General features: G+C 32.3%; 1 protein-coding gene across 1 annotated transcript; it reads right to left on the minus strand.

The window, feature by feature from the left end:
- Positions 965-2,823, minus strand: LOC18604980 (cytochrome P450 71A1). The gene is made up of 2 exons (XM_007037712.2): positions 1,895-2,823; positions 965-1,786 (listed from the first exon to the last, which is right to left on the minus strand). Exons 1-2 carry the CDS (start codon positions 2,810-2,812, stop codon positions 1,178-1,180), a joined length of 1,527 nt encoding a protein of 508 aa, XP_007037774.2. The 5' UTR covers positions 2,813-2,823; the 3' UTR covers positions 965-1,177.

Genomic DNA, 11,363 nt, shown 5'->3' on the forward strand with positions numbered 1-11,363 from the left:
CAACAGTCCTTGTTGCACTAGCACTGCGCGCATCTTAACACGCCACAGGCTGAAATCGTTTCTTCCATTAAACTTTTCAATCTCATACTTGGCCGACGAAGTTTGCCATAGCGAGATTCAGATTGATCCAAGACCTTGAAGCTCTGATACCAGTTTGTTGGGAAATTACGGAATTGTCTCTAAAGAATTGCCCAAGATCTAACCCAATAAATAGAATAAAGAAAGAAAGAAAACAAGCACACCACAAGAACATAAGAATTTACGTGGTTCGGCCTTTTGATGACCTACGTCCACGGGCACAACAACAGAGAAAAATTCACTAAGAGAAAAATCAGGAGATTACAATAACAGTCTCAAACTCATAACCCTTATGCCACGTACACCTAAATCACTCTCTCTAAATCTAGGTGATTATTATTCTTTAACCCATAGGGTCCTTTTATAGTATCAAATACAATAACCTTATCCCAATATAATTAGGAATCTTATCCTAATAGAATTAGAAATTGTTATTCTAATCTAACTAAATTTAAAAACTATCTCAACATCGTATATAATTTAATTAGAATTAAACAATCCTAATTAAATCACAATTCAAGACTATCCTAACATTTTATCATTAATTAAACCGTCAGAAGATCATTCCCTCACCACTACACCTCTACCATGTAGCACTTGATGAGCAGAATAAACAACAGTGTTTCATTGTTTGCTAAAGTAACCAAAATATCAGCTGAAGATGCTATAGTGCAAGATATGAGAGAGGGAGAAACAGAGTAACACAAGGCTGTTCTGTTCTTTACAACAGCTACATGATCTCAATTCTAGAACATGATGAGGAAAGACATGGGAATTAATCACTGAGATTGATTCTTTTTTCTCTTTTGGCTTCACCATGCAGCCTACATGTTTGATTTGATAATTAAAGACATATATCCTCACAGACTAATTTGAAATGAAAGAGTGAAACAGCATTGCCCATACTCCGAATTTTTGAATAGAAGGGCATATATCAAGTGTAGATTGTCTTCAGAAAAGAAAGCTCATAGTATTAAAGAGAAAAAGACATTATTTACCTTTAGTTGGTTTTATACAAGCTTTTCATGAGCTGCAGCATTATGAAAACCGAATCACTATCTCTATCCGTAAGATGATCAGCGAACAATGAATTGCAGGTCTATGAAAAAGAACGCAGCATTGGTACTAGATGGAGGGGTACTTTCTTGCGAATGACAAGAGCATAATAATCGTCCATGTCTAAATCCTCACAGCTTTGGGAATCAGGCAACTTCCAATCAAACCAGTACAAAAGGTTCGCCAAGACATACTCAGCTCCTGCAACTGCAAATGAAATTCCGGGACAACCTCTTCTGCCAGCACCAAACGGAGTGAACTGACTGTATTGGCCCTTGAAATCAACTGAACTGTTTAAGAACCTCTCCGGGATAAATTCTTCAGGCTTGTCCCACAAGTCAGGATCCCTTTGAATTGCCCATGTGTTGACCAACACTATTGTTTTGGGAGGAATATCATAACCTTGCAATTTAGTACCCGTGGGATTTTGTCGACTGACCATAACAGGAGCATGTAGTCGCAGGGTCTCTTTGACAACACATTTTAAGTAGTCCGTTTCGTTGATATCAGTCTCAGTAACACTTGAATTTCTTCCCACCACTCTTCTTACCTCTTCTTGGGCTTTCTTCATAATACTGGGGTTTTTCACAAGCTCTGCCATTGCCCATACCATTGTCGCTGCTATATTATCAGTTCCTCCCATAAACATGTCCTGTCATCAACATGATAATGTTTTAGTTCCCAAGTGTTTGCCCCTTTATGACCATGGACATTTGTGTGTGTATGTGAGAGAGAAAGAGGGTGAGGGAGAGAGCAGTACCAGTACGATTGCCTTGAGGTTTTCTTGAGTAAGACCAATGTCAAGCATGCCATCCTGCTGAAGATGAAGGAGGATATCAACAAAGTCTTTGTTGTCTGATTTATCATCATCGTTCATCAGAACCAGGTGTTCCTCTATCACTTGATCAAGAAAAGTATGCAACTCACTGGAAATTCGTTCCAATTTTGCAGTCAAGCCAGTAAGAACATCCATCCATCCCAAAGAGGGAAAGAAATCTCTAAAGCAAAAGGATCCTAAAAGGTCCATTGCCCTCCTTGATAATTCTCCAAAACTCTTATTTCCATCTTCTCTTTCATATACTCGACCAAGAACAGATCTGCTGATTATGTTATTTGCAATGGTTTCAAACATCTCACAAAGACCAATTGAAGATCCACTATGACACGACTGACGTATATTCTCAACCATTCTTGAAACTTCCTGTTCCCTCACAAGCTGAAACATCCGAACCCTTCTTTGGGTTAAAAGTTCCAGAACACAAATTTTCTTTGCTTGCCTCCAGTAGTCACCATAAGGACAAAATGCTATGTCAGTACATCCACAGAAGAGAGTATGGGCAACCCTTATTCGAGGCCTTTCTGTGAAAGCATCATGTGCCATCATGATCTCTCTGGCTATTTCAGCAGATGAAACCACAAGAGTTGGAGTCTGTCCCATGTGTAAAAGCATTAGAGGGCCATATTTTTCAGAGAGGGTTCGGAAAGATCGGTGGGGCAGCTTCCCTACTTGGTGGATGTTGCCAATTATTGGCAGCTTTGGTGGAGATGGTGGAAGCTTGAGCTTGCTACTCCTTAAAAGCTTAATCAAATACAGAATGGAGAACAGAAGCGGCAAGAAGAGGACTGGATTGAGCAGAACAGTTGCATTGTACTGTTTCAACATTATTGCTGGACTCATGATCTCTTCGGTTCTACATCTCACATCAACAAAAGTTAAAAACATAGCAGATTAGCATTTATAAGAATTAATGAAGATGATTATTTTTCTAGTTTACAAAGAAAAAAAAGATGCTCCTGTATTTCCGCATGGACTTCCAGTATCAAGCCTTAAACATAATAAAAAAGTGAAAATACCGGATTGTATTCTACTACATGTCACATGATCTGTAAACTTTGACTTTAAAAATGAATTTAGGAAACATAATTATTTCTAAATGTTAGTTGTCAAGAAGATATATATACCTACATGTCAGAGCAAGAAATCTAGGAGATCCCTTCCAGGCCATCAAAGTTTTGCCTTTGAAAATATATGTACAAGTGATTTCATTTGGTTAAAATGTTAAACAAGGTTCACAATCAAACTATACATTCAAAAACAGTTACACTAGCACTCCTGATTAATCAGGTTTAAAGCAGCACCTGACATAACAGCTGATTGTTTATGATCAAAGACATTGATTACCGTAAACTGTGTAATGAACACTAAATAAAGACCATTTATAAAAAAAAAAGAAAATAAAAAACAATGATTTGACATTTTTTAGTTTCATGTGGAAGGTCCCACTAGCACCATACAGTAACTTGGCTGTTTCTGAACATGTTATAATAATAAAAACAAACAATAAGAAAGTCGGATCACTTTGATGCATATCAACGCCTGCCTTGGTTTTGAAATGCATAAAATACAGGAAGAATTATCTGTGAGATCCTGAAAGTAAGGCTTGTAAGGATTTTAAATGCATATAATAGTACAAGTACTTAATGGTCAAGCAAATGATGCTGACTTTTTCAAAACATCCATAATTATAAAGGTGAATTATCTCTCTCCTCGCCGGCTCCAGGTTAGCAAATTTGACAGACTTGAGTCTAGTCTGGTATTCCATCCGGGCTTGAGAGTTGAGACTATTCTGGGCACACCAATTGCCCAGGACGTAAGGCTTTTTGAATTTTTATTATTAAGATTAGATCCGGTAATTTTAGACATGATACGTTAATATGACACGAAAAGATACGGGTTAAACAGGTTTTGTATTTACCCTTAACGTGTTTCGTGTCTGATCATATTTGATATACAATATATTTTTCCTTTACTTTCTGTTGAATATTTTTAAATAAAAATCATGTTTGTTGGAAATTGAAAAAATAAGAAGAGTCATGATTATTGGAAAAACCAACAACACTAACTGTTTGAAATAGACATAATTGTGTCTGTAGTGAACAAGCACCCATGCCTATAAAAAGACTTTACTTTGGAGCGATGGAACATAAAAAAAAAGTACAACAAAATAATAATTTCTCCATTCATATTCTTCAAGTTTCCTTTTATATCATTTTGTTGCAAAAAAATCTTAAAGAGGTTTGATAATCTTGTCATATTCTGGTGAGTGCTTAATGGATTGATTTCGTCAGTGCAAAACGCCATCAATCACTGAATTTTATTGTATTTTTTATTTTTATTCGTCGATAACTCTTTTGAACAGTGCAAGTAAGGGCGAATAAAACTTTGAGGAAAATGATATTGTTACATGTCTTGAAGTCAATTTCTTGATTTTCTAGTTCCATGTTCTAACAATCTTAATGTTTTATTTTGTTTCAACAATGATTGCTACAGGTGGAACACTAAGGAAATTGGTTTCTATTTTTGTTAAATTGGACCGGATTGAAGTTGACAAAGAAAATAACAAAATGAGTTTTCAGTAAATTATCAAATAAACTTTCTTTTCTTAATTAATTTGATTTGCATAAATTATTTTAAATACTTAAATTAATGCATAATATTGTATATGATATGCATAATATAATTACATTGGTAGAGAATAAATATTTGTCATCCTAAAAAGATGAATGGTTGAGCAAACTAGAGTTGGCTTAACATATAGACCCTCTATGCCAAGAATTCATTATAGACCGGATTTGTAGTTGTCCATGATTTGATAAATTAAGTAATTCACTTCTTACTATTTTCACCGTGGTTTGGAAAGGCCTTTTTCTTTCTTAATTATTACTAGCAATTTTTCTGCCAACACAAAATTATCAGGATCATTCAGTTTTGTAAATTGATTAGAAAAACATGTAAACTTGAGCAAGAATGATGGTTTGTTAAGGCGTATCCTAACTGATGCCGGATCATAAATTTAAAATCATACGACTGGCCAAGTCTATGCTTGTGGCAGGTAAAGTTGGTGCATCAGAAGGGGATAATGAGTATGAAATATAAGCCTTCTTTAGGTGCACCGTTGGTGCCTAAATTGCCTTGGATAAATGCAGATGGGACCATTAACAGGATGGGCTATAATGGACTTATCGGTCGTGGTCTTGGCATTGTGATGCAAAATCCTGGGATATTAGAGGTACAGGCTTCTCTGCAGGCAATTCTATTACTGACTTTTAGAACTTTTAATTTCGCGAAAAGAGTAATGTCATGGTCTTTTGAAAGCAAGTAATTAATGAACAAGAGTTTATCAATTTGAAGTGATTTGACTGACTTTTTAAAACCTTTAATTTACAAAAAAAGGAACCTTTTTAACACTTTCAGCTAACTGTTTTAAATTGCCTAAAAGAACTTCGGATAGTTTTTGCTAGTCATAAATTCAGTTTGGTTTAGTTCGTGTTTAGAAAATTTTAAACCGAATTGAAATATTCGATTTCTAAATTGTAAAACTATACCAATTTTAAATTTAACGGTTTGGTTCGATAAGGTACTTCTCAGTTATTTTTTTTTAATTTTTAAATGACTTTCAAATTTGAAATGAATTTGGCGTTGAAAACCTCTTATGAAGCAACCAACAAACTAGAGTACATTGCAGACAACGGGAAATAAATCGGAAAACACCAAAATAACAAGGAGCCAATATATGATATTACTATTACATAGTAAACAGCCATATCGTACATAGAAAAATCCCTTTCCTTTCGGCCTATGTCGACTACGATAGGCATGGCCCTTTTATGAATAACAATTATCATAAAATCGCAGGAGTTAGAGATAATAAAGAACTCTAGCCTGCGAAAGTTCCTTCTAAAGGGTCCTTATTGCAATCAATAGATTTAATAGACTCCTTTTTTAAGTTGCATTTTTTTGAATTATTAAATGCATATTAATTTATAATCAAGTTGTCATGATACTATTTGTCATCAAACACTCGAAGGATAAGGCACGTAAGCAGAATTAACGAATTTCCAGTTTCGTGAAATATGTGATCACTATTGGAATGATCTGATGTAACATTTGAGATAAGTGATCTTGTTGAAGGTGATCACTCCAAAATGAAAAAATGACAAAAAAATGTAAAGAGTCATATGTTCATGGGACATTAATTTGCTGGCCTACTACAATAGTAGCTTTGTGATCATTCTTTGAATTGATTCTAAAGCAAGAAATTATGCTCTTGGGATTTAAAAAAAAAAAATCAAAGGATTTATTGTTTTAGGACAAGAGTGTAAAGTTTGTAAACTTGTCAAATTGTTGTATGTGCTTAAACAAGCATCAAAACAATGATATCAAAAATTTGATGAAGTCATTTTAAGCCAATGACTACAATATACATGAATCCGACAAGTGCATATATAGTAAATTCCAAAATGACAAAGATATTACAATTTGCTTATATGTGTAGTGCTTGTTGGCTTTTGGCACGAATTTGGAACAAGTCGAGATGATAAAGAAGTTTTTTTAACTTTACAATCAAAGATATGAGTGTAGTAGATGTCATCTTAAGAATTAAAATATTTCGAGATGAAAATAGTATAACTTTATCATAATGGCACTACATTGAAAAATTGCTTAAAACGTTTGATCTTAGAATTTATATACCACTAGCTACACCCATGAATCCTCAAATTGAATTACTACTTAATGTTGGTAGGGCTGTTGATCAATTATAATATGTAAGAGTAATTGGTTGCCTAATGTATGCAATAACATGTACAAGGCCAGATATAACATTTGCTATTGAAAAGTTAAGCAAGTACACAAGTAATCCATGTATTTTGCATTGACAAGCCATAAATAGAATACTAAGGTACTTAAAGAAAACAATCAATTATGGACTTTGCTATAATGGATATCCATTAATACTAGAAGGATATTCGGATGCTAGTTGGATTACAAGTTTAGAAGATTATACTTCCACAAGCGGATGGATTTTTATGCTTAGTGGGGGTGTCATTTCTTGGGGGTTTAAGAAACAAATGTGTAAAATGAATTTTATCATGATAATTGAATTTATTGCATTGGTTGTTGCCATCAAGGAAGTCGAATAGTTAAGAAATTTACTTTATGGTGTGCCTTTATGACCTAAGCTAGTTTCTCCAATTTCTATCCATTGTGATAATGAAGCAACTCTAGCAAATGCTTATAACCAAGTGTAATGGAAAATCTAGACACATTGGATTAGTATATAGCTATGTTCGACAATTTTTGATGGAGTGATCACTATAACTTTTGTGAGGTTTAATGAAAACTTGGTGGATTTTTAACAAAAGTATTGCTAGAGATCTTGTCAATAAGACCTCAAAAGGGATGGGGTTTAAGCTCATAAATTGAAAGTTACTTATAGTGGAAATCGATTCAACGCTTAGTATAACGTCAAGTTTTCAATTCAATGAGACAAATTACACTATTTGTATGTAGCTGCTAGCACTATAATATGATATATTATATTCCATTCCAAGTAACGTGCTAGATTTTCGTAATGGTAAGAAAAAGATGAGTTATATACTTTTAATAGACCTATAACATAAATTTATTAGAATGTTGTAGTTACGGGGGCATTTTTGATAAGATCTATCTATGTGAGTGTGAAGTGTGACCGTTTCTAAGAGCTCAAGAGCTTGGCTCTAACAACACTCATGAAAAAAAGATGTAGACGCATGGTTATAAAAGCATCGTCGGATATTGTGCATTCATTGATGTTGAAATCATTGTACAAGATGTGTTTAGTTAACCAAATGGAATAGCTGATTCAAAGCATAGTCAACCATGCAATTTCGGTTAATTTTAACATGTTTTCACTAAGTAAAGGTTCAATAAGAAAACACTTTCATTTATATAATCGATTTCCAAGATTCACGAAAATTTAGATTAATTTGAAAATGATGGGGGATTGTTGGATATTTTCAAATAAAAGTTACGTCTATTGGGAATTGAAAATAAAAGAAGAGTCATGATTGTTGAAAAAAACTAATAATAGTGACTATTTGAAATAAATATAGTTGTGTTTTTTAGGAATAGGCACCTATGACAATAAAAAGACTCTCTTTTGGAACAATAGAATGTAAAAAAAAAAAAAAAAACAACAGAATAATAATCTCTCATACTTTCATATTCTCCAAGTTTCCTTTTATATCATTTTGCTATAAAATTTTTTATAAAAGTTTGATAATCTTGTCATACTTCGATAAATACTCAGTGGATTGATTTTGTCAATACAAAATATTGTCAATTATTAGGTTTTATTGTATCTTTGAGGTTTATACGCAGGTAACTCTTTTGCACACAAGAAGGAAGAGCAAATAAAATCTTAAAAAAAAGTGACATTGTTAGACGCTTTGAATTGAATTTCTTGATTTTCCAATTCTTGAGTTCTAACACTTTCATTGTTACTGTACAGTAAAATAAATAGTTCAAATAGATTTAAAAAATAAGCTTAAAACCAAAAAACAATCTATCAACTAAAAAACTTAATAATTAAGCTAATTGGATATCTATTTTTAAACATATTACTTTATTTCGCCTATAATAGACCTTGTAAATCGTAACTATAATTTATCGTAAATCACCAATAATAGTCAATATAATAAAAATAAAAAATTAATACTTGTCAATGCAAAATTATCAATTATTTTTTTAGTTAGAAATTAGTAATATCTCATACAAGATTATTTTAAGTTAGTGAATAATTTTTAAAGTAGTTTTTTTTATCTTTTTATATGAGTGATTTTTTAAAAATTATTTTATGTCATTAAAAATAAAAATTAAAGATAAATAATAAAACAAAAAAAGTGACCTCAAATAAATTAATTAAAATTGATAAAATTCTACTCGACCTAAATAATTTGTTTGATCATCCAATCCAATTTGATTTTAAAAAGCTATCAATTTAAACTTCAAATGATTCAAATTCAAAATTAGGTCATTCTTCAATGCTTTGACAAGTTAATTTCTATATACGTACACAAGAGTTCCTGCCATGTTTGAGTGAAAAATTTATAATTTTATGAATGAAATTTTCTGCCGCAAGAAAAAAAAAATTCTTCAAAGGCTTTTGCAAAGATTTTACAAAATTATTTCACACGTATCCTATTGGACCATATATATATATTTATATATAAAATAGAGAAGGTTAGAGACATAGTGATAACAAAATTAGGGTATATTTTAATTATTAATTTTATGTTAATTAATTTTAATTTTCAGAAATAAAAAAGTGTCTTTGGATAAACAAAAAATAAAAATAAAAATTGTGCATATACAATATTTGTAATATACGAATTGTACCTTTTTCTTCATTTTCTTACTCTCCTTGTTTCAAACATCGTTTAAAAGTTGGAATTTGAACTTTTCAATTAGAGAAAAAGAAAAGGAAATTTTTTTGTGCTTTTGAACTATTTTTGACATTGATTAGTTGCAGGTCCAAAAATGCAAGAATCAAGATACAAAATATCAACAACATACCAGTTCACAAGCTAAAAGAAAGTTGCTGATGGGCTACTTGCATCCAAGCTGGTTTGGACTTTATACTTTAGCGGATTGATTCAAGGTTGTTTGTTTACAACTTCATAAACAATTTAAAGACACAGTCAATCAGAATAGACAATGGCTAACTCTTCATATGAGATCACTAATTTCAATACTAAGATTCCTTTCCATACTATGTGTAGTAACGTGCGGGTCCGAGAATTCAATTGCTAGACGAAGATAACTTAGGGAGTCACTACCAATCTTTTTTTTTTTTAGCTAAGTGCGATTAGCCACTTATTAAATTTGTTCTACTCAACGGAGTTCTAAATCGATTTTAGGTCCGTCTAAAAAAAAACAAACTAGTCTATATATTTTATTTAAAGTTAGGTTTGAGGGTACGATTATGCACATGAAAGGATTAACACTCCTATGTCGCTCATTCCACGAACAATATTATTTAATCATATATTATCCTAACCCATTAATTTTATTCTTATGTTTTCTTAAGAGAAAAATGTGAGAAATAACCTTTCTTATAAGCTAAATTCAAAAATATCATTTTTTATAATTTTAATTATTTTTAGCCAATTTTGGACATGAGTTGACAACAATACCCTTTAAACAATTTCAAACAAGTTAAAATGATTTCAGTTTTCTCTATCCCGCCATCTAGATAAAAATTTTAAAATTAAATCTCGCTTTCTCTCTTTGGTCAAATACTGTCTATCTCGTCATCCAAAGATGACATCAAACTCTTTCTTATGTTGTTTTATTTTTTTAGATGGTGGATCTTAGGGTTTTCAAGCACGATGAACAACGATTTTGCTCTTCTATAGTGATTGCAGGCAGCATGATGAATTTGGTAATTGGATGCTTTCTGGTGATGACTTGCTTCAAAACGTGTGCTGCAATGGAGATGCCTGTGTTGATGAGTTGAATTAGATTGGTTAAGATGATGGGCTCAGGGAGAAGAAATAGTTAAAGTATGTTTGATGAGTTTTATGATGGTTCACGGTTTTGTTGTGTCTGAGATTGAGATGATTGTTAAGCATGTTTGCTAGGGATTTTGATTTTTTTATTAGATTTTGAATTGAAATTGTTCAAAGAATATTTTGTAAAGGGAGTATAATTTGTTTTTGCATAAGGGAAGTGAGCAAGCCTTCCTAATAAGGATTTATTTTATCTTGCTTTGGAGGGTTATGGAGTTTTGTAACCTATCTTTTATGAAATGCACAATTTCATGGCTTAGGAAAAAAAAGTATATGTTTTAGGTTCTTGAGTTTATTGTTTTATTCATAGAACCCCAAAGTTAAGGAATTGAAAATTGATTAGACTATTTTTTAAGTATTGTGAGATTGATTTTTAGGCATTACATGACTTAATTACTGCGTGATTGATTTTTAGGCATTACGTGATTAGTTTTAGGCATTGCGTGATTGATTTTTAAGTAATACCTAAGTCACGCAATGCTTAATCAAAAACTAGTTACGCAAATCTCAAAGTTAATCATGCATTGCCCAAAGTCAATCACGCAATGCCTAAAAACTAGTAACGTAATTCTCAAAAATCATCAAAATTATTGTATTTTATTTAACAAGATCAACAACTTCAAACGATACACCATATTCCATTTAACAACATAATTAATGAATAAGCCTACTTGATAAAGAATGGTTAAAATGTTCAAAGGTTTTTCTTCNGGGTGGGAGGGATAATGGGAAGGAAATGAACGCACCTACTGTCAATGGGGAGACTCCAGAAACCCAAAACGTTGTCGCTTGTTTCAGTAAACCTGTCCTTGGATCGACTAGCGGCTTTAGCCGGGCTC

This window comes from Theobroma cacao, chromosome 3, assembly GCF_000208745.1.
Source record: "Theobroma cacao cultivar B97-61/B2 chromosome 3, Criollo_cocoa_genome_V2, whole genome shotgun sequence".
NCBI lineage: Eukaryota > Viridiplantae > Streptophyta > Magnoliopsida > Malvales > Malvaceae > Theobroma > Theobroma cacao.